Source organism: Drosophila biarmipes, chromosome X (genome assembly GCF_025231255.1).
Source record: "Drosophila biarmipes strain raj3 chromosome X, RU_DBia_V1.1, whole genome shotgun sequence".
In the NCBI taxonomy this organism is placed as follows: Eukaryota; Metazoa; Arthropoda; class Insecta; order Diptera; family Drosophilidae; genus Drosophila; species Drosophila biarmipes.
In genome coordinates this window covers 15,517,470-15,544,064 of record NC_066611.1, presented here as the reverse complement: position 1 = coordinate 15,544,064, position 26,595 = coordinate 15,517,470, and the positions used below count along the sequence as shown (strand labels likewise).

The 26,595-nt window shown below is 48.8% G+C and overlaps 7 protein-coding genes across 8 annotated transcripts; 3 read left to right on the top strand and 4 right to left on the bottom strand.

The window, feature by feature from the left end:
- Nucleotides 1-3,304: 3,304 nt before the first annotated feature.
- Nucleotides 3,305-5,885, bottom strand: LOC108032672 (calcineurin subunit B type 1). 2 transcript variants are annotated; one of them, XM_050890418.1, is made up of 3 exons: nucleotides 5,829-5,885; nucleotides 5,185-5,248; nucleotides 3,305-4,243 (listed from the first exon to the last, which is right to left on the bottom strand). In XM_050890418.1, exon 3 carries the CDS (start codon nucleotides 4,206-4,208, stop codon nucleotides 3,696-3,698), a length of 513 nt encoding a protein of 170 aa, XP_050746375.1. In that variant the 5' UTR covers nucleotides 4,209-4,243; nucleotides 5,185-5,248; nucleotides 5,829-5,885; the 3' UTR covers nucleotides 3,305-3,695. The 2 variants fall into 2 exon arrangements, with proteins under 2 accessions (XP_050746375.1, XP_016962129.1); XM_017106640.3 differs by lacking the exon at nucleotides 5,829-5,885 and adding an exon at nucleotides 5,466-5,605.
- Nucleotides 5,886-6,153: 268 nt separating this feature from the next.
- LOC108032612 (DNA repair protein XRCC1) lies at nucleotides 6,154-8,848 on the bottom strand. Its single transcript, XM_017106549.3, has 5 exons — nucleotides 8,557-8,848; nucleotides 7,180-8,496; nucleotides 7,029-7,117; nucleotides 6,618-6,967; nucleotides 6,154-6,544 (listed from the first exon to the last, which is right to left on the bottom strand). Exons 1-5 carry the CDS (start codon nucleotides 8,605-8,607, stop codon nucleotides 6,423-6,425), a joined length of 1,929 nt encoding a protein of 642 aa, XP_016962038.1. The 5' UTR covers nucleotides 8,608-8,848; the 3' UTR covers nucleotides 6,154-6,422.
- A 966-nt stretch (nucleotides 8,849-9,814) lies between these two features.
- LOC108032498 (protein DENND6B) lies at nucleotides 9,815-12,405 on the top strand. The gene is made up of 2 exons (XM_017106320.3): nucleotides 9,815-10,979; nucleotides 11,046-12,405. The coding sequence occupies exons 1-2, from the start codon at nucleotides 9,879-9,881 to the stop codon at nucleotides 11,835-11,837; spliced, it is 1,893 nt and encodes a 630-aa protein (XP_016961809.1). The 5' UTR covers nucleotides 9,815-9,878; the 3' UTR covers nucleotides 11,838-12,405.
- Nucleotides 12,406-12,461: 56 nt separating this feature from the next.
- On the bottom strand, nucleotides 12,462-15,275 carry LOC108032486 (DNA replication licensing factor Mcm3). Its single transcript, XM_017106309.2, has 2 exons — nucleotides 13,754-15,275; nucleotides 12,462-13,696 (listed from the first exon to the last, which is right to left on the bottom strand). Exons 1-2 carry the CDS (start codon nucleotides 15,110-15,112, stop codon nucleotides 12,596-12,598), a joined length of 2,460 nt encoding a protein of 819 aa, XP_016961798.1. The 5' UTR covers nucleotides 15,113-15,275; the 3' UTR covers nucleotides 12,462-12,595.
- Nucleotides 15,276-16,392: 1,117 nt separating this feature from the next.
- Nucleotides 16,393-20,262, top strand: LOC108032048 (RNA-binding protein 4F). Its single transcript, XM_017105864.3, has 8 exons — nucleotides 16,393-16,741; nucleotides 16,809-17,338; nucleotides 17,413-17,588; nucleotides 17,648-18,598; nucleotides 18,656-19,159; nucleotides 19,216-19,336; nucleotides 19,399-19,501; nucleotides 19,561-20,262. The coding sequence occupies exons 1-8, from the start codon at nucleotides 16,724-16,726 to the stop codon at nucleotides 19,885-19,887; spliced, it is 2,730 nt and encodes a 909-aa protein (XP_016961353.1). The 5' UTR covers nucleotides 16,393-16,723; the 3' UTR covers nucleotides 19,888-20,262.
- On the bottom strand, nucleotides 20,246-21,716 carry LOC108032531 (something about silencing protein 10). Its single transcript, XM_017106395.2, has one exon. It carries the CDS (start codon nucleotides 21,616-21,618, stop codon nucleotides 20,302-20,304), a length of 1,317 nt encoding a protein of 438 aa, XP_016961884.1. The 5' UTR covers nucleotides 21,619-21,716; the 3' UTR covers nucleotides 20,246-20,301.
- Nucleotides 21,717-21,836: 120 nt separating this feature from the next.
- On the top strand, nucleotides 21,837-26,418 carry LOC108032057 (uncharacterized). The gene is made up of 9 exons (XM_044093098.2): nucleotides 21,837-22,016; nucleotides 22,073-23,086; nucleotides 23,150-23,251; nucleotides 23,313-23,465; nucleotides 23,524-23,985; nucleotides 24,049-24,171; nucleotides 24,233-24,318; nucleotides 24,380-24,919; nucleotides 24,984-26,418. Exons 1-9 carry the CDS (start codon nucleotides 21,867-21,869, stop codon nucleotides 25,924-25,926), a joined length of 3,573 nt encoding a protein of 1,190 aa, XP_043949033.2. The 5' UTR covers nucleotides 21,837-21,866; the 3' UTR covers nucleotides 25,927-26,418.
- The last annotated feature ends 177 nt before the right edge of the window (nucleotides 26,419-26,595 follow it).

The following is a 26,595-nucleotide window of genomic DNA, read 5'->3' as shown; positions in this document are numbered from 1 at the left end:
TAAAATAATGAATTGTTAATTAAAATTAAAAAAAAATTAAAACAATGATAAAATGCAAAGGTGTACATAGTTACAACCCTTTAACTATTTTCTCATTACTAATACTACTTTTATTGAAACTCATTATGATTTAATGAACATATTAAAAAATGTTTATATACCCTGATGTTTTTGTGTATATAGAATTTAGATACTTCAAAAAACCGTATTATCTTAAGAAGATCAATTGATTATCAACATTTATAAATTTTTTAATCAAATTTAAGAAAGGAGTAAAGAAGAAGTTGATTATTACTTATACTTTTTACAAACTTTTCAAAAAAAAACTTTTTTTTAAATTTTTTAAAATAAAATGCTTTTTATAAACTATTTTATGTTTCACAATTTACAAGAACCGAGCCCCGACAGCTAGTCTTATGACCTCAGTTGTGTTACAACGAAAAAGGTTTTACCAAACATATAGTACACAACTTTTCACGATCCCCCACCACTAGTGTGTTGGCCTCAGCTGTCAATGGAAGACACACACATGGACATTGATTTGGCATTTGTTTTTGCAGGCCCGCTTTTGACTTAATGCCGCGATTATTATGGCAAAAACACAGCAACCCAAAAAAAAAAAACAGAAAAAATACGGGAAAGAAAACAACGCGAAAACAAGCAGCATAAACTAAAAAGCTTTTATTTTTCCCCAGGTGGGTGTGGGCATCGGAAAACTAATGCCAGGCCAATGGGCTCTGCGTTAAGCCCAGAGATTCCGGTCGCCAAAGGAATACGGGGAATGAAAGCTGACAATTTGGTTTTTGGGCTATACGATATCCCCTACCTGTCCGAAGCTAAACACACGTTTCCATAGATATACAAAGTGTGTGCAAACGTACATAGGGGCACATATTGATTTGTGTTTTAGTAAACCAGGTATTTCTGCCGTCCCCCTGCTCAACCGAGCCATTAAAATTGGGGAAATTTTTGTACATAATTTATAAAAAGCCTTTCCACTATTTAGTTGCCTTCGAAGCAAAATTTATTCAAGCGAAATAAGTTTGGGGCTCCCCCCCGAAAGGGTTTCCCAAAATAAACGAAGCCCAAAGAATCAATAAGGTCTATGGCACGATGGTGTCTTTTAGATTTCGGGGCCCAATCATGCCAGAGGACATCAAAAAATGGGCTCCGGATAGGAATAATTAGTTGAGATATTGTATAAAATGGAATATGATAATGGGCTGTGCCATTCGAGAACCCTTTTTAACATTTTTATCGCAGTTTGATAATCTTTATTGTATATATCATGCCTAAAAACCCATCGAAGTTACAAATTGTGTCTGTCCCATCGATTAATATACAAATCGCGCTGCTTCACCTTAAAAACCCTAAAAAAAAAAAGAGGGAAAATCGAGAAAATGAAAAGAAAATGCCCGATTATTGGGGCCCGGCGCGGTTACGTACCATCCGAAAATTGGAGCACATTAATCAAACCAATTAATACCGAAGGAAAAAGGTCAGCCGTGGACTCGTGACGCAGCAACAGGAGCGAAATTAGTGGGTTGAAGGTGGGTGGCAGTGGGTGGCAGTGGAGGTGGGAGTGGGGGCTACCCTCAGCATTAACCCTACTAATTTTCAAAATGGAAATGCCTTCATTTGAAGGTCGGTGGGGGCGGGGCCCAGGCGAAAATGATTAACGAACCAGCTTGCGACAGACAGCATATCATAATTTATTGATACCAGGCACACACTCACGCACTCTCGCCCACCCCCCCAACGCGAAGGACCCTCGCAGGACCTGCGGAGCTCAGTAATTCAGCGGCCCCACAGCCCAGTAGGTGACTCCGTGGTCAAGGCTCTGGTGCCGTACAAGTTCTCCACGGACCCGACAGCTAGTTGGCCGGCTTCCTGTTGGCACTCGGCGAAAATCCAGTTGATTGTGATCACCAGGGAGAGCACTCGCAGAAAATCTATACGCTTTTGGTGTTTGGAAAACTCGAAAAAAAATCATGTATTTATATATTTTATTACACTAATATTTTAAAACAATTTAAAAAAAATATTCAACGAAATTTGTTTGGATTTTCTTGACTTATTGGTTGTTCAAGGGGCGTATACGTAATATGGTATAAGGATAGTATATTAAAAAAATCATTTCTTTACTTGTAGATTATGCTTTTAAAAATGATTCTTAAATTTTTAAAAATTAGACTATATATATATAAAAAAAAGATTTTATAAAATATTTAATATTTTTAAAGTCTTACCACTAATTCAGTTTTAACTTAAGCCATATGCAAGATGTGAACAAAAATACTAAAACAATATTACATTAAATCACATTCAAATCAGGAACTCAAAGAAAATATTTATATATTTTATTTTACTTTATGTTTAGTATTAAGCAGTCGAAAAAAAATATTCAACTGTTTTTTTTATTAATCAATATGAAACTAATTGAATTTTAAGAAAACTTTTCCTCTAACTTAGGGTATATATTTTAAAAATGCTTTTTAAATTAACTAAAATATATATTTTATAATATAAATATATAATATAATAATGTTGTCTTTTTATATAAAAAAATTAATGAACCATATCGTATGAGGAAGGTAAGAGAAAGCTACTTTAAATAGTTACATATATTAAAAGGGTTATAGAAACAATAAAGATACTCAATTTTTTTACAAACTATAATATTAGTTCTTTTTTTTGCAACCTTTTCAATATACATAAAGCAATTTGAGTAATACAATGTTTTTTTTTTAAACTGTACACTTTTTTCTGAGTGTATTACACCTCACATGGGGGACATCACACACACACACGAGCAGTTGGAAAATCGGTGACCTACAAAACACTTAATCGTTGCCAACGGCCAAAAGTTTTCGGCTCGTGGTTTTCTCCCACTTTTTTTGTGGTGACGCTTTTTTCTTTTGTGGACTCGGGTTTGGGGAGTTTGGGAGCTCCGGGAGACGAGCCGAGAGACACGCACGTGTTTCTGTCCAAGGACTCGCGGACCGAAGGCCTCGAGGACATCTGCCTGCCGGCCAAAGAACCCAGGCCACTTTCACCCGCTTTCACCCCCCACTTTACCCAATAAACATTCTGGCAAACGCGTGTTCGGGGTTCTTTAGTTTAGCTTTTCGATAAACAGTGTTTAATTGTAGTTGTAGTTGTAGTTCTCTTTTTTTTTTACATATCTTATACACAACATTTAGTCGAGAGATGAACTTAGGTGTTAGGCTTGAATTGAACGTAGAGTTAGGAAATAGTACAAACTAGTTTAATACGATGCGAGCCATCCTAAGTAACCTATCCGAGCGCAGGGCCTATCGAAGGTATGGTAGTTCGCCTGGGGAAAGTACCAGAAAGTATGCTTCATGGGGCTGGAGATGGACATACAGGTAGTGAGTGAGTGGTCCGTTGCCGGTGGTTTCGAGTATGAGTATAAGACACAATTCATTGCACTCTGCGGATGAGAGATCGATCAGGTGTGGCTCTGGGTGTACTATAGATGCGACAGAGGTATCAATAAATCGAACAAACTGCTTCGTTTTTGGCACGCCTCAAACGCCCGCACAGACTCACAGACAGACCATTGATTATAAAGCTGAACAGGTTTTGAAGGAAGGGAGGGTACACACACTCGCTTCGGCATCGCCCTACTATATATATGCACTCTCTATATATATATATATGCTGGTGGCCTCTTAGACATCGACCACCATTTTCTTGTGGATATCGGTGTTGCCCACCACCGAGCAGAACTCGTCGAACGATATCTTGCCGTCCTCGTCCTTGTCCGCAAAGCAAATGGTCTTGTCCACGATCTGCTGCAATTGTGTGTCCTTCAGATTGTTGCCCACCATCATCTTGAGCACCTGGAAGAGTTCCCCGTTCGAGATGTAGCCATCGTTGTCCATGTCGTATATGCGAAAGGCGAACCGCAGCTTGGACAGCTTGTCGCCGCGCACGCTGAACTGCGACACACCCTGGATGAACTCCTTGAAGTCCACCTCGCCGTTGCCATCCGCATCGAAGATGTCGATCACCCGCTGCACCAGCGGATTCTGCTGCAGCTCCGGCAGCGACATGAACTCGTCTATGCTCAGTGCGCCCGAGTTGTCCAGGTCCAGTTTGCGGAACCGCTTGCCCAGCCTCCGGATCTCGTCCGCATCGAAGTTGGAGCACATGTCCATGGGCAGGGAGGTCTCGTTACCCATGCTGGCCTTTGGTTAGTGAATACTTTGGTGCTGATCTGCGGGAAAAAGTCATTGTTAAAGTAGTTTTGTTATTTTATTTGCAGAGAAAAAACAACCAAGTTAGTTCCATCAAGTGTTCCTAGTTATTATACTCTCAAAGGTAGATCTTTAAACCACTTAAGAGGTCCTAGAATAGTTCCTAAGATGCTAATTAATACATGAGTTCCATTAAATACTCCTAGTTATTATAATCTCTTTTATAGGTCTTTATGGAACTGAAGAGATCATATAAACAGTCCCTAAGATCATTTTTAAAATAAGTTATATTATATGATCCCGATCTTATTGATCAACAACTGATTAAAGTGCATATCTTCCAAAAACCAATCACTTATTAGGAATATAATAAGCCAATGGAAATATTATAATCTCATAGAAGATCTTTATAGATCTTAAGAGGTCCTATAAATAGTAAGATCATAATGACATCAAAATAACTTTTATGATCCAGAATTTATTGAAAAAATTTATTAAACTACATATTTTCTATCACATATTAAGGATATAATATGATTTTTGCATACTTTTAGGCAGATATACGTAACTTTGTATTCCCTAAATTCTAAAAAGTGTATAAAAAACCAAAACTTTTTAGAAGAAAAATTTATATTAAACTATAAAAACCTTTAAAAAATATAATTTTGAATAAAAACTTTAAATATTTTAACTATTAAGAAAAACTTTGCATACTTTTAGACAGGTTCAAGTTTCTCTAAACTCTTAAAAGTGCATTAAGAACCAAAACTTAGTGAAAGTAAACTTATATTTTGGTTACATAGACCTTTTAAAAACCATTTATATTACAAACTTGTAATATTTAAATTAATGCAAAAAAAAACCCTATATTATTAGGTTTCATATGTAGCTTTAAGCTAATTTCTGTATGGAACCCATTTGCTTGATACTTTTTCTCTGCGTGTACAGTACGACCTCTTACCTGTGCTTTTGGTCTCCGGATTCTGGGGCGTTCAATCTCTTAATTTTCCACCGACTGACACACTCTACAAGGAAAAGGGGGGAGTCCAAGTTATCAGCATACTTTTAATTATGGCTCAATCGTATCGATTTTCCACATTTCCATGGATTTTCACTACTCGCTTCCGCTTTAACAAAGGAGCGGTTTGTAGGGAAATAAACCGTCTTTTGGTAGGGAATATAAGCCAGGAGGTTTTGGTAATGCCCGTGGAAGGATTCCTAGTGGTACCCATAGATATTTACCATAAATAAACAATAGCGCTGCTTTGTAAAACTCCCAAAAGTGCTCTCTACTCGCTCGACAGCAAATACACGACTGTGGACGAAGGAGAGAGTTTTTCACCATCAACGCGGATGCACTGCCTGCGCGTGTGTGTGGTGTTTGGTGTGTGGGGTGTGCGTGTGTGTGTGTGGCGGATAGAGCCAGGTGAGTGCCAAAAGTGAGAGTGCGGAGAGCGCAGCTGTCAAACGCAGACAGCTGTTGCTTTTCCACCTGTTTATTAGGGGTTGCAAGTGGGTTTTCCACTTGTCAACGCCGTTTCCTTTTCACTTTTAAAGCATACTTTTTGGGTTTACTTATAGTTAGCTCACATTTCTAAAGCATACTTATTGGTTGATCAATCCTTAAGGATGCAGGAAAATGCGTTAGGAAATTTATTTCTAATTCCCCTTTAGAGATGGACCTTTGCCTTAGCCTAGCGATGAGATTATTCGATAGCCCTATAATATTCTACATTCGATAAATTCAAAATATTCCCTTTAAAGGACTCTAAATATATTATTTTTGGAAATTAGTCGAAAATCTGTTCTACTTAGTAACTTTTTCTTAATAATGTGCTATTATTCTATTACAAACTTCATATTTAAATTAAAATGTTTAAAAATATATTTTAGAAATACAAGTTCCAGGAATCAAAACCAGACTATAAAATAATATTTTATATTGTTTTTATTATAAACGTTCCAGGCCGAAAAAAAAATGTTCAAATACGTTCAAGAATGTTATAACATTTTGGATTCGCCGAATATTCGTTTATACTTCGCTACAAAAAATAATTTAAGCAGTTTTACTTAACAAGAAATAGGACAATGAAACTGTCCCACAAACATAAATAAATTGGCGCCCAAGGATTCAAGGATAACTTACAAACAATTTAAACATATAGAGGTATACAAAAAATATGAGATTACGAATGGCACTCAATCGACAGCAGTCAACTGCTTCTTTTTTAGCACTAGATAATCCTCTTCATCAGTGCTAACTTCGTAAACATCGCGAGACTTTACCGGAGTCTTAACTTTGGCCTTCTTTCGGTTGTTCTCTAAGGGATATATACATATTTTTAAGATATTTGGGGGGTCAAGTAAGATCGGGGATAATAAGAACGGTCCTACCTTGCGTAACGCGCTCCAGTTCATCTTCCGTATCAATGCCCGACGAGGCATCTTGATGTGAATGCCCATTCTTCTGATCTCCCGGTTCAGCATCATAGGTAGCCTTCACCTGCTTGTCCTCCATCATAACCACATCCTCCTCGCTGGACTCGCGTCGCGAACTGGGCTTGGTCGCCTCATCGCAGATCTCCTCATCACTCTCCGGCTGGCCAAGATCATTGGTGTCCAGAGCGTATCGCCGCCAGGGGAGGTACTTTCTCAGCTTATAGCACTTCTCGATCCAACCGCGTGTCACAATCTTTCCCTTGCCCCTTACGTGATTGTATTTGGGTGTGTTTTTAAAGGCGCAACTGGTTATATAGAGATTATGTTATGAGCTGGTGGTATTTTTTATGAATGATCTATACTTACATCAGGTGAGTACATCCTGGCTCCCAATCAGCTTTATATTTGGCACCCAAAGCAATGGCTTTCGAACGCAAATCTGCACGATCGGGATTCTGGAAGGGCAAAACATGGGCGTATTAGTTAAGCACTTCATACAGCATCCTTAAGTCCTTGCCTGTATGCCGCTGATGACCAGGTAGACTCCACTTAGCAGCTGATTGAAGGGACGGTATTGGATTGGTGCCTCCTTGACCTTTTGTTTTTTGGCGGGCGTGGCAGCGCCTGCCGTGGGCGATGAATGACGTTTTTGCGCAGATGATCGAGGACTTTCCCTGGCCTTCGACGTATCATGCCTAGCAGAAGATTTCTCCTCCCTCCTGCCGGACTTCTCCTCCTTTGAATGGGACCTCTCCTCTTTCTTTGTTGATTTCTCTTCTTTTGCCGAGGTTCTGTCGTCTTTTGTCTTTGATTTCTCTTCCCTGGAGGAAGATCTGTGTTCTTTTGATGAGCTCTTGTGTTCTTTGGATGACGATTTCTCCTCTTTGCTGCTGGACTTGTCCAGGGAATACCTGCTGGACTTGTTCTTCTTGCTCTCCCTCTCCTTTTCCTGCTCCAAACGCCGACGATCTTTGTCCGCCTCCAGATGCTTGCTCAGCCGCTGTTTCTTGGCATTCCCCGCCTCCACAGCCTCGTCCTCGTCATCGTCGCCAAACAAAAGGGAAGCTCGATTGCGATCCAGGGGCTTGGCCTCCGAAGGAGCAGGGGATCCCTGTGGCAGGGCAACGGAAACAGGCGATGGAGAAGATGATGGTTTGGGTGAGGGCTTGGGCGAGGCAGAGGGCGACGCAGCCAGGCTGGATACCTTGCCAATGCTTGGTCTTCTCAGCGCTGTGGAGCTCGCATCCCGTATAGCTGCCGCCGTGGAGACGGCAGACGGCTGCGACTCCTTCTTCCAGCGCTGAAAGCGAGTGACCTGATTGTCCGTCTCCGAGTCCGGCGACTCCTCGCGCAGCTTGAACGCCCCAAACTGCATCATTCCCTGGGGCAGCAGGGATTTGACCTTTGCAGGAGCTGCTGAGCTGGCTGGCGGAGCCACCACATGAACCTTGACGAAGGACAGGCCGTACTGGACATGGCGATTGAAGGGCTGCGTGCAGACAATCTTTAGCAGCTTCCACTTCTCCGGCAGCACACTCTCGGCCAGGGCAGAGCCGCTGAAGCAGCGCACCCGGTTCTGGTTGCTCGAGTTCTTGCTCTCGATGGGCGTCATGAACGAGCTGGACAGCAGCAGCTCCCGGAAATCGTCGGTCTGGCAGCCCGTCCGGCTGACCAGCACCTCTATGAAGGCGGCATGCTCGTTGCCAATATCGATGCCGGTTATCTGCTGCGGCTCCTCGAACTCTAGGATCACATAGGCGGACTTTTCACCCGGCGACTTGGTGCGCCACTTTTTGCCGGCACTCTCCTTCAGCAGGTTCTCGGCCACGTGCACCTGGCAATGGGAAATATTATTACTAAATGTATTTGCCATCTTTGTGGGATCAGGACTCACCGCATCTTCACTGCTCACTTCGCGTACGGACTTAAAAACTGCAATTGGCATTTCGCAAGTTCATCAATGAAATTCAGACGCCGCAAATTTGGCGGGAAAGTGCTTGGGGCCAAGTTCGTTGCTATAATAAGCCCGCTTCTTGCTAACAACTTCAACCTCTTGCTTGTGGAAATGCGAAGGCAACTAAGCAATGCAATTTGTTTATTTGTTTTTATATTTCCAGATAGATGTAAACTCTGTTGTTTTGTTTTGACGAATATTTTAAAAATAAACACTAAGCAATTCGCACATCTCTAACAGTGCTGTCGCCCTAGCTAGTTAATACTAAATAAAGCCCAATCTCAAAGCTAGTATTTTTGGGCTAGTCGAGCATCACTTATAGTGCTGACAGTCTAGCTAGCTATAACTAAAAATTGTCTTAAAACTAGCTAGTTTTTCTTAGTTCTGTCTTTTTTTTATATTATCTTTAAAAATAATTGAAAATTTAATGATTTTAATGATACTACATTTTAGAGTCCATAATTGGGTTCTTTTCAACCCTTTTGTGAAGTGGGATATATGTAATTCACGTAAGGTTTTTACTTATGTACATGTTGAATATTATTTATCTAATTCTTTAAGTTGAACTCATCATTTTGCTAGTTTCTTGCATTTTTCAATGATTTTAATCACAATAAATTTCAGAGCCTTTAACAGGGTTAATTTTAAACCTTTTGTTAATTGGTATAAATATCTTTTACTTCATATTTACATGTTAAATTCATCTTTTTAATTTAGTTTACAATTTTGTTTTTCTTAGAGGCTATAAAACCTAGACTTAGCAAAAATGTAAGTATATATATAATAAACTTTGCTTAGTTTTAGCTTAATTTTCAACAGCCTTTAACCTGCGCATAAATAAATAGTTAAATAAAATATTGCTTTATTTTTCTTGTAAATGTTATTCCGCTAAAATGACAGCGCCAGTGAAAAGCAAAAATGAACGACAATAAAAAGTGAAAGTTTTGAAACGAAAACATATCAAGTAGGGATGCTCCGTATTAGTAAGCAGTGACCAGCAAATAAGATAAATATTAAATAATATAAAACCTCGAAGAAAACACCAAGAAAATGTAATAATTAACTAAATTAGAACAATAAGAAAACGTAATTTCCAATGTATAAGCCTTAGAAATCACCACATTCATAATTTAATCCACTGCAAAACCGTGACTGGCGGCGATGGCGGTCACGGGGAACAGGTAGCAGCGGTTGCCCATCCCTGATTCCCCTTGTCAATGTCGCAGGCAAATAAATAAATATCAACAAATTACAATTGAAGAATGAGCGCGGATGCAGGGCTCAAGGAGATCGTGGCGCCGTCGCGGGACAAGGACAGCGGCGTCCGGGCGGAGGACAGCGACGCGGATGCCACCAACTCGAATGCGCAGCCCAGCGCCAGCGACTGGGTGAACTTCTCGCAGTGGATGCACTGCTTCTGCGTGGTCACCTTCGATCTGAACCTGGGCCAGGCCCTGGAGCACGTGTATCCGCCGCAGTTCATGCCCAGCGACCAGGAGGTCAGCAACATCTGCTACATGGCCTTCCCCGACTCCAACTCCGGCTGCATGGGCGACACCAAGTTCCACATGCGTCTGCGCTGCACATCGCGGCGGGAATCCCTGCCTGCGTACAACGCCGAGTGCTCCCCCTCCCTGCGCCAGGATGGCTCGCACTACTGGGGCTTCGTCTACTTCAGGCAGAAGAGGGACGCCAATCTGCCGCGTGGCTACTTCCAGAAGAGCTTCATCATCATCACACGGCTGCCGTTCTTCAATCTCTACTACGACATACTGTCGCAGCTGGCGCCGCGCTACTTTGACGAGGGCACCGATGTCCTGCGGCTGGCCAGCGAGCAGATCAACCGCCAGTGGCCAGGCCTGCGCGTGGGCCAGCCCCTCCAGCTGCCCCTGCTGGAGTGCAGCTACCAGATCTGCATTCCCCGCACCAGCAGCAGTCGGAAGTCCACTGCAGATGCTGGCGCAGGCGCGGGGGAGGCGCCGCCCCTCCTAGCCGCTTGTCCGGCGGCCAAGGTACTGGCCTCCGTCAACGAAATCGAGCTCTTCCGCTCCCTGGACTTTGTCATGGAGCAGCTGTACACGCTGTGGGAGCTGGTCATCACCGCCGAGCCCATCGTGGTGGTGGGCACCTCACCCGCCGACTGCTCGCACATGGTGCAGACGCTGCTGGCGCTGATCGCTCCGCTGGAGTACTGTGCCGAGGCGCGTCCCTACTTCACCATCCATGACAGCGAGTTCCGCGAGTTCACGCAGGAGTGCACCGGCAAGACCACACTGCCCGCCTGCATACTGGGCGTGACCAATCCGTTCTTTGTCAAGCTGCTCAAGGACTGGCCGCACATGCTCCGGCTGGTGGACAACCAGGTGAGTGGGGATGAGCAAGTCACTCAAACACATACATATATGTATATCCATCTCACTCGTTTTCAGAAAAACATGCAGCAGCAACAGCAGCTGCTGATGGGCCAGAAGCATGCGAGGAACATTGCCTCGGCCACCTCCTTCTCCAGCTCCACGGAGCTGGCCGGCAGATCGCTCAAGTCCGGCACAGGACTGAACGGCAGCTCCAGCAATGGCTCGGGGGACGCCTCCGCCGCCGGGCTGCACAGCAAGTACAGGCCGTATCTGAAGAAGGACAAGGCGCTGATCAAGAAGGTGCTGCTGGGGCTGAAGACCAAGCGGCCGGAGCATGTGCAAACGGCCCTCATCCGGCGCCACCTGCTCGAGCTGACCCAGAGCTTTATGATACCACTGGAGCGGTACATGGCCTCGCTGATGCCGCTGCAGAAGGACATCAGTCCGTTCAAGTCGGCACCGAATGCCAGCAGCTTCAAGCTGGACGACTTCCTGGCCACGCTGGAGGCAGCCGGGCCGCAGCTCACGTCGCCGCTGAAGGGCGACTGGAAGGGCCTGTACAGGCGCTTCTTTCGATCGCCCAACTTCCGCGGCTGGTACGAGGCACGCCACCGGGAGCTGCAGCTCACGCTGCAGGATCTGCAGCTGCAGGCGCTGTCCGAGGCCAATCTGGAGCACTGGGCGCACGACAAGCAGGAGGTGGAGATCATCGACATGATACTCAAGCTCAAGCAGAAACTGAATCTCTATGGCGACAAGGCGGCGCAGCTGGAGGGGATCAGCGGCACGCAGCAGCAGATCCGGGCGCAGATAGAGTGCATGAAGGGGCTGCTGCCGCCGGATCTCAAGAATGTGGTGAACCTCTGATGGTAGTTGCGCCCAGCCCAGCTCCTCCCTCCGCCCGCCGTCTGTCTATGCAATCGCCGGGAGGCGGTGCTCTGCATCATCCCTATCATTGTAAATAAGTTTTAGCCGGAGATTAGTCGCTGTATTCGTGTCTAGTTTAATTGTAACATAATCCCAGGCAAGCGGAAGAGAAGCGAAGGCGATGAATGTTAGTCCAAGCCAAGTATTAAATGTAATCGATGCGATGTCCTGTTCCAGTTTGCAAGCCCATTCGAAACGCTTTACAACCAATGCTCATGTCGCCGACTGTCTCAAATAGGAAGCTATACCTTCTAAACGGTTCAACCCAATCAAATAATACGAATTTGTGTAGCTACGTTTTACAATTACCTCGATGGAGTTCATAAGGTTAAGAGTTCGTAGAGGAAACCACTGTCCGGGCAGCTCCTGGGAGTTTCCCATGTGATTCGAGGCCAGTTTGCTCTACTTCAAGCCTGTTCTCACACCGTTGTGCAACCTTGTATATCGCTAAAGAAGATTGTTTATGTCTATGACTGTCAAATATAAGATAACTTTACATTACCTTAAAGGTTCGGGGCTTTTTCTGGAGGGAAATCACCACTTTGCCGGGGAAACTAACTGCCATAAGAGTGCCAAAGTGTTTATTATCATATAAATACGAACAAAAATACAACTTAACCGATACATGAGGGATAATAATAGTTAATGGATGCAATGGGCCGATAGAGCTGCTGAAACGCCTGCGGTGGAATGTGGGATTAGATGAGGAACACGATGTCGTCGGCCACCATGATCTGGTTGTCCTCGGTCATGCGGTGGACGGCGGCCTCGATCTCGCCGCCGCTGAACGGCTCCTGGTTGCCCTCGTTGATGGCCGTGGTGATCCTGGCCAGCGGCAGGCTCTGCTCGCGCGCCTCGCGGAACAGCCGCTGCAGATTGTTCTTGAACTCGCCCAGCCGCCCCTCGCTGATGCTGGCTGGCTCCGCCGGCGGTGTGGCGGCCACCGACTGCTCCTCACTGGAGCTGGCCAGCTGGGAGCCGGCTGCCGAGCGAGCGGGCAGCGAACGGCGTGTCTCGCGTCGCGTCAAATCCCCAGCATCCGGCTGCGGGGTCTCGATCTCCTCCTCATCGCTGTCCGCACCGGCGGGCGCAGTGCGTGTGCGCTTGGAGCGACGCGATGGCGATCGCTGGCTGGCCTGATCGTTGCCATCCTCATCCTCGGAGCCACTGTTGCGGCGCCGCTTGCTGCCGCGCTCCTTCTCCAGCACCTTCTTGAAGTAGGCGAACTGCACCAGCTCGATGGCCGCATGGGCGTCATCGATGGTCACCGTTTTGGACATGCGCGCCCTGGCATGGGCCGTGGACAGACGGATGAGGGTCTCCAGGGTACGCGCCGTGATGGGCTGGGTGCGGGCCACATCCGTTTCCACGGCCTCCTGGGAGCGCAGGCGCGAGTACTCGTTGGCAATGGCCTCGCAGGCCTGCTCGCCCAGCTTGGGCTTCATGCACTTGGCAATGTGGATGTACTTGCGCATGAACTCCACGGACAGGATCTTCTCGTGGCGCTGGCGCGATTTGCCATGCAGCAGGGCATCGTACTTCTCATAGACCTCGGTGTCCTTCTTCTCATCGCTGCTGGAGACAAAGGACAGGGAGTCCGCGTAGGAACTGCCCATGGACAGGGGCTCGCCGTCGGCCTCCTTGGGATTGCGGTAGCGATGCATGCGCACCACATGGTCCGAGATCATCTGGTCCACATCGCTGTCAATCACGTCCAGCATCACGAAGAGCAGATCGAAACGCGAAAGCAGCGAGTCCTGCAGCCCAATGTTCTCCATGGGCGTTTTATACTGATCGTACTGCAAAAGACATTCGATTAGCTAGAAATTCTCTTGGGGATTACCCTGTAAACTCACCCTTCCGTACACCGGATTGGCGGCGGCCAAAACGGAGCAGCGCGCATTGAGAGAGGCATGGATGCCGGCCTTGGAGATGGTCACGCGACCCTGCTCCATCACCTCGTGGATGGCTGTGCGATCGATGTCGCTCATCTTGTCGAACTCATCGATGCAGACGACCCCGCGATCGGCCAGCACCATGGCGCCGGCCTCCAGACGCCGCTCCCCGGTCTCCTGATCCGTGGTAACCGCCGCCGTCAGACCCACGCCACTGGAACCGCGTCCCGTGGTCGGGATGGCGCGCGGAGCCGTGTTCAGCACGTAGCGCAGCAGCTGCGACTTGGCCACCGAGGGATCACCGATGAGCAGGACATTGATGTCGCCACGCAGGCGTGTGCCATTCGGCAGGATCTTCTCCACGCCGCCGAGCAGCAGGCAGAGGATGGCCTGCTTCACATACGTGTGCCCATGAATGGACGGGGCCAGACTCTTGCTGAGCAGCTCGAAGATGTCGTTGTTCTTGGCCAGCTTCTTGCACAGCATGATGTCCTCGCGCGAGATGTCCAGGTTGCTCTCCTTGCTCAGCAGCGATATGTTGTTAGCCAGCAGCACGGTGCGAAAGGTGCCGGAGGTGTAGCCGCCGCGTTTGCCCGGCAAACAGCGATAGCTGCCCACGATCTGCACCCGATCGCCGGGCTTGCAGCGATCCACGAGATCATCGTCGCACACGATGTCCACGGAGCGGGGCAGCTGACCAGCGGGCGCCTTCTCGGGCATCTCCTGGATGGTGAGCGTCTGGTGGTCCTTGTAGACGGACAAACCGAACTCCGTCTCCAGCAGATTGCCATCCTCGTCCTTGGTGGGATAGGCGGCGCCGGAGGGCACGGCCTCGAAGGACGTGAGATCGGTGTACTTGCGCTCCATCACCTTCCGGGTATTCGGGCAATAGTGGACACTGCGCACCACCTTGGGGCGGATGAGGGAGACCTTGGTGACAATGCCCTCTACGCAGACCATGTTGCCCAGGTACATGGAGGTGAGGGAGCGCGGCGTCACATGCCGATTGCCGAAGCAGCCCTCGAAGCCCACGAAGAGGTCCTCGTGCTGCTTGGCATAGCCGGGATCCACGGTGGCGGCGTACTCCTTGAGGGCGCGCCCGAAGGCCAGCTGCTCGTCCGCCGCATTGCTGAGCAGGCCCAGGGCGCGCTGCGGGTTCTTGCGCTTCAGGTCGTTGACGTTCACGATCAGCCGCTTGCTCTTCTCGGCGATCATGTCCTTGACGTGGCCCGCGTAGATGCCCTGGTCCTCCTCGTCGTCCAGGAAGTCCACATACTCGCGCTGGATGTCCTTGATGAACTGCTCCCCGTCGTGGGCCATTGTTGTGTCTGTATTTTAGGGTATTTGGCGGTGGGTATGGCTTGTGGCTGGCTTCGGTCCGTTCGGCTGCGCAAATTAAACACAAATAAAAGCAAACAAATCGGAGGCGAAAATTGCACGCCGTAAGCGAGGTTTTTTGGCGGGAATGCCCGGGCAGTGTGGCCAGGCGGGCGCAGGGCCTTGTTTGGATCCCACTTGCACGGCCAGGGCTGCCAAATTTCTCGAGAGATCACCGCAGTCAAGGCGTTATTTTCGCGTAGTCGCACTGTGGGCACACTAAGACAACTGAGAATTTATTTTTTATTTATTTATTTAAGATGTTAGCAAAATGTACAACATCAATACTAACATACAACTACTCTTTAATTTTTTTTTATTGATTTATTTAAAATGTTAGTAAAGTTTACACAACTAACACTAACATACGACTACTTGTTTTATTATTAAATTTTCTGTTTTTTTGGAGGGAAAATTAAAAAATAAGAACTTGCATGCAGAATTAAGCTTTTAGATTATTATAAAAATCACCTCCTTCCTTAGAAAAACAAATTGAACCCATGAAATTTATAACATTTGTTTCGAAATAAAATAAATAACACAAGAACCTTTAGTATTAAAAGTAAAAACAAATAAGAATTGTTTAAAGAAATAATCTAATGATAGTTTATCCAAATGAAGGCGCACAGCTAAAAAACCGACTGTTCCGGAAAGCTTGCTTAATTTGCTATCGATCTGCATCATTTAAAAGAAAATTTATTTTTTGACCCAATTTTCCATTTTTTTAAGGGGGAACCTCACGATTTTCTGGATTTCAGATTTTAGTCAAAATAACAAATTTTTTTGTGGTTTTTCAATCGTAGTTTATCCAAATGAAGGCGCACAGCTTAAAGACCGATTGTTCCGGAAAGCTTGATTAATTTGCTATCGATCTGCATCATTTAAATGAAAATTTATTTTTTGACCCAATTTTCCATTTTTTTAAGGGGGTACCTCACGATTTTCTGGATTTCAGATTTTAGTCAAAATAATTCCCTTTTTATGTGGTTTAAAAGACAAACCATAGTTTTTAAAAAATTACATTTAAATGGTTGGTCTTACAAAAATACAAAAAATATAGATAAATTAAAATGATTATTCACCCCTGTTCCAAGTGCCACCATTCCACCTCGGTTGCTAACTCGGCTAACCTAGCCTTGTGGGGCTGCCAGGAGACTGTCTTCGCTAGGCTAGCCAAGACACGCTTTTTAATGTGACCTTTTTCCCCCAAAAGCGATAGGACTAAAGCAACATAGCCAAACTGCTAGCACTGGCTGGAGACTTGAAACCGTCGCCTGAAAATAAACGCAACTCGCCTTAAACTTTGAATTAAAGATGAAAAAACACAACGTGCACTGAAAGCAAAGACACTTTTCTAGTTTAAGCGCAAAGCCAAGAGCAGTGCTCTATAAGAAGTGCCAGGGGCCAGCTTGAAAGTTTTGAAAACCGCGATACTTGTTTCGCCAGCCCTGCACGGGGGGTCTTGTTTTTTTTTGTTTTCTACCCGTTTTCATTTGGAAAACTTGCGATTTCCGGGGGAAACTGAGGAGTTGACCAGGCACAAGGGCTAGGAACATGGACGGCGACAAGCAGGTGAGCAGCAGTGCCGCGGGCGCCCTACCTAGACTCCCCTAACACATGGCTCCATCGCACTTTGCAGCTGGAGAGGCAGCTGGAGCAGGAGCTGGACGAGATGCCGGCCCAGGACCTGGACGACGACGACACCTACGACGAGTACGACCTGATAGTGATGCCCGACCAGGCCAAGGCCTCGCCGAAGAAGGGTGCCGCCGCCCCAGAGGAGGACGACATCCAGGAAGTCCTGGACGACGACGACGACGACGATGAGGAGGATGAGCGGGAGCAGGAGCCGCAAGGGGCTGCCGGGAAGGCCGTGTCCAAGCTGCCAGTGCGCTGGCCAGAGCCCAGCGCCGACGAGGACGTGACCACCATTGAGCTGATCTCCTCGGAGGATGAGGCGTCGCTGGACGAGGAGCCAGCCGGCCACCGTTCGCGCACCTCCTCCCGCAGCAGCGATGTGGTGGGCGTGATCGAGGACTCGGACAGCGAGCTGTCCAGCGACAGCGACGGAGCCGACGGCAGCAACCGGCTGGAGCAGTCCTACGCGGATCTCCTGGCGCAGCCCAACAAGCACTTCGCCAAGCTGGTGGCCATCAGCGAGATAGCTTTGTAAGCCTCCCATGCACACTGATTAAGCTATCTTACGCCCTTGTTTACCCTTTCCTTACTCCAAAATCCTTTAGCAAACTCAACGACCTGGAGAAGATCGAGTCGTCGGTGCTCTCCCTGGAGCAGCTGGCCACTGTGCCGGCTCACATCTGGCTCAAGTACCTCAAGGCCCGCCTGGTGGTCACCCAGACGACCGACGAGCGCAAGGAGTTCGAGAACAAGTGCGCCAAGGCCCTCAGCTTCTACTACAGTAGGTCCAAGATCACTTCCCAAATCGAAAAAAAACATCCTAAACTCAATCCCCTCCAGACATACCGCTCTCCGAGTTCATTGTCAACTACCTGGCGGACCAGGGCAATGTGGAGAACCATGTGCTGTGGGCCAAGCTGCTGGCCGACTACCACGTGGAGCGTCCCGACTTTGGCGACAAGCTGCGCCAGCTGCTGACCACCATCGCGGACGCAAAGGAGGCCGCCGCCTTCGAGGAACTGCTGCAGAAGCACTGCGTCAGCTGGCAGTGCAGCCAGGAGCAGCGTCAGCTCATCAAAGCCATTGTCGACAACTATAAGCGCCAACTGGACGACATGAAGACGCAGCACAGCGACTGGGACTGGACCAAGATACTCAAGCAGCACGTGGCCGAGGCGCAGGAGGCGTTCGCCGAGGATGACCTCAGGAATGCGGTGATTCGCTTCCTCTTCGAGCGCACTGTGGCCAAGTTTCCCATAGCCGACATCCTGTGGCTCTCCTACATCGAGTTCGTGCAGGGCGAGGGCGGCTCTGGGGATCACGAGGAGGAGGAGGAGGAGAACGCCGAGTTGGCGGCCAAGCGACTGAGCCGCCTGGGCAAGGGCTTCTTGCGCTGCAACGCCCTGGAGCTGGCGCGGCGCGGCGTGCGCAGTCGTCCCAGCGTGCGGCTGAACCACCGCTACCTGGACCTGATGGAGCGCGCCGACTACGTGCAGGCGGCCGTGGACGACCAGATCCGCAGCATACTGCAGCGCATAGTGCCCGACATGACGATGACGGTGGAGCTGCACCTGGACTATCTGGCCTACCGGGTGCGCAACACCAATGCCGGCGACGAGGAGCAGGCCGCCAGCCTGCGCGCCGCCTTCAACAGCGTGTGGGAGGAGCTCTCCTCGCTGTACGGCGACAAGGCGGACATCCGCTACGAGGTGCTGCAGCTGTGGGCGCAGGTGGAGTACACGCACCTGGCCAGTCCGGCCAATGGCTCGCACATCTGGCGCCAGATAATGGGTGAGCGGGCTTGGCTATCCACCTAATTGCATGCCATCTAAATTGTACCTTCCCTAGGCTATCCTGGCAGCTCGCACCGCGGCTCGCTCTGGCTGGGCTTTGCCCAGATGGAGAGCGAGTACAACGCCGGCCAGGGCACTCGCGAAATACTCCGCGAGGCCATGTCACAGCCCACCCTGGAGGATGGCCTGCTGGTCATGGAGCTCTATCGTCGCTATGAACGCTGCTACGGCACCTGCGAGTCCATTGCCGCCTGCCAGGCCCTGGAACTGCCGGGTGACTGGGCGCGTCCGCGCTTGAAGACCAGGGCCCAGCAGGTGCATCCCCGCCAGCAGCAACAGCAGCAGCAGCACCCCACACAGAATCGCGAGCCCTTGAACCGCGAGCAGCGCCGCCGCCAGGCGCACGAGCAACAGCAGCAGGCGCTGGGCAAGAAGCGGGCTCTGCCCAAGGCCGCCTCCCGAACCGAATCGCCCGATGGCCCGCCGCCAGCCTCGAAAGCCAGGCTGGCCGAGCCGCCGGCAGCTGGCGAGGCCAAGGAATCTAACTTTAAGTATTCGCGTGAGTCGCCGGGCCCAGCCAGCAGTGGCAAACACTCAAGGCATCTCTTCTTGCAGCCCATCTGGAGGTCAACAAGATCTTTGTGCGGAACCTGCATCCCGCCTGCACCAAAGAGGAGCTGCACGGGCTGTTCTCGCCCTTCGGCAACATCAAGGATGTGCGCCTGGTGCACAAGCAGTGAGTGGAGAGGGCCTTGCGGCCATGTTTCCCAGGCTAATGTGTGTTCTTCTCCTGACCAGGAACAAGCAGTTCAAGGGCATTGCCTACGTGGAGTTCGAGCTGCCAGGAGAGGCCCAGAGAGCGGTGGCAGCATGCGATGGCCAGCTGCTGAAGGGCATGAATGTGAGTAGCTCCACTTTGGCATAGAAACAGAATGCTTAACTTGCTTGACTCCCCTGCAGATTTCCGTGGCCATTTCGAATCCACCGCCCAGGGGCTCCGCCTCGGACGCGCCCAAGCCCAGTGTGGCGCCCAAGCGACGCGTGCCCACCTCGCTGATACCCACCACCCTGGTGCGCCAGGAGGTGGCCGCCAAGAAGCGCCGCCTGGAGCAGGTCACCGCGGCGAGCGACGGGCCCAGCACATCAGCGACTCCAGCTGAACCGGAGGCCAATGGCAAGCCCGCCATTGCCGCGGAGGAAGGGAAGCAGGAGCAGGAGCAGGAACAGGAGCCAGTCGCTGCGCCCAAGTCCAACGACGACTTCCGCAAGCTGTTTCTTAAGGATTAGGGCGTGATCCGGCAGCTAGAAGCTAGGAGCCAGCCAAGCGTTAGGACCAGCGATTAGTTAGCTACTTGGGGCAGTCCCAACCGAACCAAAAGGTAAATTTAATGTACAAATTGAGGCAGGCAGGCGCAAGATTCGCCATTGGTTTCCCGAGTGTTAACCAAGTAAAAGAAGAATAAGAAGTACATCTCAGATTGTTGCCCGCGGAGAGAACCAGAAAATACATATGGATATGGGCAGTTTTATGTATATGTTAGCCCTCTAGTTGAGAGATCCTGATATCTGTGAGACAATGCCACTAGTCGTGCCGCCAAGGACGATTTTAAACGTACCCGAAACCGAAATAAAATGTACAAAAACGTGTGTTGACTAAAGCAAGGCGTGGATCTCGTATTTAATGGGTAGGGGCTAAGCGAACTAGGTGCGGAACTTGACGCTCTTGGTGACGGAGGCCTTGATGCCGGACATCTCGCCGCCGTAGCGCTGCAGCTCCTTGCGCACCGTGCGCACGGCTCCCTTGCGCCGGATGAGCGCCTTGCGGTACTTGCCGCGGTGCTTGACGCGCGGGTTGCGCAGCTCCTTCTTGCGGTGCGGCGTGAGGCCCTTGTTCTTGGCCATCTGGTAGGTGATGCCGCGGCGCGCCTGCTCCGCCTCGACCTCCGCCTCCGCCTCATCCACATCTTCCAGCTCCTCATCCTGATCCTCCTTAACCGCCTTCTTCTCCCGCTCATCCTCATCGTTGGAGCTCTCCTCCGCCGGCCCGCCATTGCTGTACTTGTTCAGGATCTGCAGCTTGGCCTTGCGCTGCGCCACATCCAGCACCGTGAAGGCATCGCCATCCTGTATCCTCTCCAGCAGCGCCTCCAGCTGCGGCCGTATGTACTCCTCGTAGCGCGGCGTCAGCTGCTCCACCAGCTGCTTCAGCTGCACCAGCCGCTTGACCACCGGATGGAACTTGACGCTGGTGCGGCGCGCCTTCAGCAGCAGATAGAAGGCCACGTTGGAGCAGTAGGTGGCGAGCACGGTGTGGCAGAGGCTGGCGTACTTGAGGGCCGGCACCATGGGCACACTGTGGTTCCTCGCATAGTTGAGAACGGGCGTTATCAGATCCTTGATCTCGGCGAGGTGCTTCTGAAAGTCCTGGGTGAGGCCCAGGAACTCGGGCGAGTCCTTCTGCAGCAGCTGGCGGCGCTCGCGGGCCGTCAGACCGGTCAGATCGGTGGTCACCTTGGTTACCTCGCCCTTCTGCTTCGCCCCATCATCATCGTCACTGTCTGCGGCGTCTGCCTGGACATCGTCCAGTTGGAAGTCGGCCTCGCTGAGCCGCTTGGCCAGGCGCAACTGGATCTTCTTGGCCTCCTCCTCCTCGGCGCGGGCCTCCTCCTCCTCCTGGGCGTTGTAGCTGCTGTAGTCCTGGTCCACGAAGTCCGTGTTGTAGTAGGTGCTGCGCTTGCTGCCCCAGTCCATGGTGTTGGGCAGGTCGCGGTCATCGTCCTCGGCGCCCTCGATGTCGCTGTCCCGCATCAGCTCGGCCACGTCGTCCTGCTCCTGGTCCTCCGCCCCGTCATCATCATCGTCGTCGTCGTCGTCGCTGAAGGCCAGGACCTCCTGGACGGGATCCTGCTGCTGGCGCTTCTTGCGCTGCTTGCGCAGATCCTCCAGGATCTCGCGCTCCTCCGCGTCGTACTCCTGCTCGGAGCCGGTCAGCTCGTAGTCGTCGCCCTCGCTGTCCATTTGCTGGCCGGTATTCGGTTCGGTGTCCCTCTTGCTAAACAATTACAACTTAAAATTTAAAATCTAAACGCAACACGTGCATAAACAAAGGCAGACGAAGTATCGATAACACATCGATAGGCTCGATGGGCCAGCCAAGCTTGGCCACCTCTGGTTTTCGGTTAATTCGCCAGCGTTGCCTGACCGCCAAAGCGCGCCGCTCAAAACTACAGTTACTTCTGGGGAAAAAAGCTTCCAAAAATTCCAGAATGAACGGGCGACCCATGATGGAAGTCCTTAAATTGCAAATCAAAACATTATTAATCGAAAATCAGCAAATTTCAAGTGCCAGAACGCATCGAAGGCTGGCTGCCAAGTACTCGCGAGCAAATATGGACCAGGAGAAGCACATCGATTCGGTGAGTCTGTTTTAATTGAGCTTATACCGCGGAGTTCCAAGAACTTCCCTTTCCAGCTGCCTCCCGAACCCAATGAGTGGGATTCTTGGACGCCTTGTGACCTGGAAAAGCCCTCCGGGGAGCCTCCAGGCGAAACTCAGGGTGTGGCACCTCAGGATCCCCTAGATCCTGGGCCACGTGACCAGGGGAGGTCCCCTATGGCCCTTACTGAAGCCTCGCCAGCTAAGAACCCTTTCCACATGGAGATGGACCCTGAAAAGCCTCAGGATGAACCTGTAGATCTCTCACACCAGAAGGCTCAAGATCCTCAGCTTTGTCATGAAGAGAAGCACAATGTGGCCTTAGGGGATACATCGCCAGCCTATCTCCTGTTTCAGATGAAGGCTAAAGATCTCTCACATCGGGATCCTCAAAATCCTAGGCCATGTGACCTGCACAAGCCCCACATGGCCTTAACTGAAGCATCTCCAGCTTATCTACAGACTCAGATGGACGCTGTGAATTCTAGAAATGAATTTGTAGATATTTTACCAAAGGATCCTCAAAATCATCAGCTTTATGATAAGGAAAAGCCCAATATGGGCTTAGGGAAAACATCCCCAGCTTATTCCCAGTCTCAGGTGGATGCTGTAAAGCCCAAAGATGAACCAGTAGATCGTGCACATCAGAAGGCTGAAGATTCTAAGCCATCTAACCAGCAGGAGGGTTTAACTAAAACATTCCCAGCTATTCCCCTTTACAAGATACCTCCTGAAAAGCCCACAGATCAACCCATAGATCTTTCTCCTCCGAAACCTCAGGCTAATAAACATTTTCAGATGGTCCCTGTAAGAACTGAAGATCCTTCAAATCAGGTCACTCCACCATTGGGCTTAGCCAAGGCCTCGTCATCTAATACCCAATTTCAGTTGGTTCCTGAAAATCTGCAAGATGAACCTCTAGACCTTTCACCTAAAAATCGTCAAGCCCCTGATAAGCCTCAAGATGAACCTCTTGATCTTTCACATTCAAAACGTAATAACAAGGAACCGTTTAAAATGCCTTATTTAGCTACAAGAAACTTTAAATCGGTGGGTTATCCTAAGAACACACTTAATTTGAGTATCCGCCAACTATTTAATTTTCCTTATCAGCTGGGCCCGCCTCCTGAGCCTCACGTTTTCTCTATGTCCACCTCAAAACTGGCGTTTCTAGCTTCACGGAAGGCATGTGCTGAGGAGAAACCCATAAGTCAGGTGAGTTTTCATAAGATCATGTCAGCCAAAGCCTCCAAATATTTATAATCCACCTTTTCAGAGAGTTTCTAATGATCTAGGCGATCAAAAAACAGCGAGCTTACATGCCAACCACTTGAACTCCCAGGATGGTAATGTTCTCCCTATAACCACTACAAACCTGCATTATAAAGCTTCTTGGCAGGCATTTGCTGATGAGAAACCCTTTAGCCAGGTGAGTTTTCACAAGATCATGTCAGCAAGAAGCCAAATACCCAAAATCCTCTTTTCAGCCTAACACTGATGATGATCTTCTCAGCGATCCGGGTTTTTCGTCCTCACATTCCAGGCAAGAGGGTGAAGAGATGAAAATGGGTTTTCCCTGCTTGCGCCAGCTTGATGGGCCTCCGAGGAAGGAGCAGGAGCCAAAGGAAAGCCAAAGTAGCTGGACTACTGACCACATACCCGACAGCAAGAAGGACTACATGCAGCAGTGGCTCTTGGCAGTGACTGAAGCTAGCTTTTCGCAGGCCCAGAAGCCCAAGGAGTCCGAGGCAGAGGTCTTGCCCCTCATGGCAATTCCCGACAGCGACGACGAGGAGTTGCCTAATGGCACAAATCCCTTTGCCAGAGACATCGAAAATGCCCAGGAGGCGCCACAACTCGAGGTTCTAAGTCCCCAGCAGGCGGAGGAGCGAATGGATGACTATCTACAGCGACTGCGGTTCCGTGTGGCCATTCCAGAGAGCTGCTTGGTTGGTTCCAGTCTGTCTTAGTAGTATAAACAAGGATTTCAGTATGTTTCTATGCCCAAACAGACGGATGACATTTTTAGGGTGGACAGACCCAGGGATGCCGTCGTCCTGGGCAAGGATCTGCCTCCCTTGCGTCTGCTGGACAACTGCAAGGAAAAGGACTACATTGTGATCTCAGTGTGTAAGGCAAGTAAAACTAGAAGTTCTTCGAGTGCCATTTGTAACTTGCATTCCCTTCTATTTCCAGGTCTATAGCCCCTTTCAGTTCTGGTTCCATTTCGTGAACCAGACGCACGACACCGAGTTGCTGGCCGCCATGACGCGCGACATGAAGTGAGTCCAAGTGGGCTTCCAGCTCTTGATGCATCGTAACTTTTTGTCCTTTCCCCCACAGCGCGTTCTATAACCATCAGCAGGACGCGAAGTACAGTATCCCCGTCTCGAGGTACTACCTGAAAGCCGGCTATATTTGCGCTGCCAATCATCGGACGGGCTGGCGGCGGGCCAGAATATTGATAACCCCGCCGAAAGATGCCGATCGGGTGTCCATTTACTATGTGGACTATGCCTCGGCGGCTGAGGTGTCGCCGAATGACTTGAAATTCCTGCCCGAGTGGTTTGCGGAAACGCCGGCACTGGCCTTTCGGGGCACTCTCTCGCACATCCATCCCTTGGACATTCACTGGCCGCCGGATAGTACGCAGCAGTTCCGGCGCCTGGTATTCCGGAGGCATGTGCACGCCCATGTCGTCGAGTTGGATGTGGAGGAGGGCATACTCTTCATGCAGCTGTCGCAGAACAAGGAGTTTGACCCCTCGATCAATAGGAAGCTGGTGGACGCCAAGCTGGCGGGGGAGAGCCAAAACTACAGTCAGCGGCTGATCGATTTCAATTGCGGAAGGCGACTTCGATACCTAAGAGAGCGGCTGCCCAGGTGGGAGTTGACTTATATCCAATATAAAGTGCCCCTTACCAACTTGAGTCCCCTTCTCTTGCAGCTTTCCCATTCTGGAGGCGCGGCTGATTCCCCTCAAGGACGAGGAGTTCGAGATAGAGTTCGATGACATCATCTATTCGCCCTCCTTTTACGAGGACTACAAGCTGCCCGAGCTGGCGAACCCCTTTCGTTCTGGCCTCCTGGAAGCGCTGGCCGCTTGGATGCCCGCCTATCGAAGGGATCAGGAGCACTGGTGCGAGATTTACAAGAAGGCCGATCAGAAACTGAGGGCAAAGGCCTTGGAAAGACAGAAGACGGCTCTTGAGAGGTATGACAAGATGATGGCTGAGCGCGAGGCAGAAGAAAGGCGAGAAATGCAGGAGAAACTAAGGAATCCGAAGAAGAAAAGGGAGTTCATGCTGTCGCTTCAACTAAGGGACGAAGAGGATATAAAGGTAGGGAAGCAGGGAGAGCAGGATGAGGAGAAAAATCCAGGAGACCATGTTGAGGAAAATAACAGGGAACTGCAAACGGAGGAGAAGGAACCAGAAGGCCAAAACGATGACGAAACCCCAAGGGAAAGAGGCGAAGTGGAGTCAAAGGAGGAGGCAGGCCAAAAGCATACTGGACTGAAAGTGGTAGTGGAGTCCAAGGAGCAAATAGACCAAAAGGTTCTTAAAGATGATAAGAAGGATACACAGTCAAATGAGGGAGTAGACCCCGAGGATTCAGAAAGGAATAAGGAAAATGAAGAGGGGGTTGACTCCAGGGATGAAGTGGGGCAAAGAGATGCTGAAGAACAAATGGAGGAAATTCAGCCAATACATCTAGAAGAGAAAAAGAACAACCAGGAGGAAGTAGACCAAAGAGATCCCGAAGAGAAAGAGGATGAAGTAGACCAGGCGGAGCCAATTAAGCCCGATCAAATGGATGAATTATCCAAGGACATGGAACAGTTGCAGATCAAAGATGCCTTTCGAAGTTCATTGTCCTCCATTGACTAAACCTAAGCAAACTCTGTAGCATGTTACTTGTGGAGCGATCCCAAAATCGCATTTTTTATCTATCTCTGTTGAATTTTACCCAATGCTATTTCAACTTGACAACGACTTCTTTTCGTACAAACTTTACTTAACCAACAATGTGTTTGTTCTTAATCTTAAAACAGACTCGGAATATTAATTTAGACACTTATGTTTTTGTTTGACAATACAAGTTAGTTTTGTATTTAATATAAGTCATATTTTAAGTAAGAAAGTCATTTTTTTCCTTTATTTTTTTAAACCGATTCTTTTCTATGTATTTACTTTCAAAACCCAAATCTAAATACTATGAATAAATAACTAAATTTATGAAAAGTAAAAACAAAATTGAATTGTTTGTTGGTACTTTGATTTGAGATTAAAGACCAGTAAATTAGATTAAATAAGCAAACTAAATTAGTGAATGAAAAGCTCTGAAACATTTTAGCTTTAACATTAAATATGTTTAAACAAGGCCCGAGTTTGGAATGGTATAAATATATACAATATTGATATGTATAATAAATAAATATAATAATAATGATAAAATAAATAAAAATTAGATATCATAATAATAAATCATATGCATATATCATAAGCATATATATACAAATGATAAAAATAATAAATATGTAAGTTATTATATAAAAT

Coding starts and splice junctions, on each gene's coding strand:
- LOC108032672 (XM_050890418.1), bottom strand. CDS start 4,208: ATGGGTAACGAGACCTCCCTGCCCATGGACATGTGCTCCAACTTCGAT.
- LOC108032612 (XM_017106549.3), bottom strand. CDS start 8,607: ATGCCAATTGCAGTTTTTAAGTCCGTACGCGAAGTGAGCAGTGAAGAT. Junction 7,118..7,179: donor TGGTCATCAGCGGCATACAG/GCAAGGACTTAA, acceptor TTGCCCTTCCAG/AATCCCGATCGTGCAGATTT. Junction 6,968..7,028: donor CCAGGATGTACTCACCTGAT/GTAAGTATAGAT, acceptor CTATATAACCAG/TTGCGCCTTTAAAAACACAC.
- LOC108032498 (XM_017106320.3), top strand. CDS start 9,879: ATGAGCGCGGATGCAGGGCTCAAGGAGATCGTGGCGCCGTCGCGGGAC. Junction 10,980..11,045: donor TCCGGCTGGTGGACAACCAG/GTGAGTGGGGAT, acceptor ACTCGTTTTCAG/AAAAACATGCAGCAGCAACA.
- LOC108032486 (XM_017106309.2), bottom strand. CDS start 15,112: ATGGCCCACGACGGGGAGCAGTTCATCAAGGACATCCAGCGCGAGTAT. Junction 13,697..13,753: donor CCAATCCGGTGTACGGAAGG/GTGAGTTTACAG, acceptor TGTCTTTTGCAG/TACGATCAGTATAAAACGCC.
- LOC108032048 (XM_017105864.3), top strand. Junction 17,589..17,647: donor GGCCCTCAGCTTCTACTACA/GTAGGTCCAAGA, acceptor AATCCCCTCCAG/ACATACCGCTCTCCGAGTTC. Junction 18,599..18,655: donor CATCTGGCGCCAGATAATGG/GTGAGCGGGCTT, acceptor TACCTTCCCTAG/GCTATCCTGGCAGCTCGCAC.
- LOC108032531 (XM_017106395.2), bottom strand. CDS start 21,618: ATGGACAGCGAGGGCGACGACTACGAGCTGACCGGCTCCGAGCAGGAG.
- LOC108032057 (XM_044093098.2), top strand. CDS start 21,867: ATGAACGGGCGACCCATGATGGAAGTCCTTAAATTGCAAATCAAAACA. Junction 23,252..23,312: donor AGGAGAAACCCATAAGTCAG/GTGAGTTTTCAT, acceptor CCACCTTTTCAG/AGAGTTTCTAATGATCTAGG. Junction 24,319..24,379: donor GCCATGACGCGCGACATGAA/GTGAGTCCAAGT, acceptor TTTCCCCCACAG/CGCGTTCTATAACCATCAGC.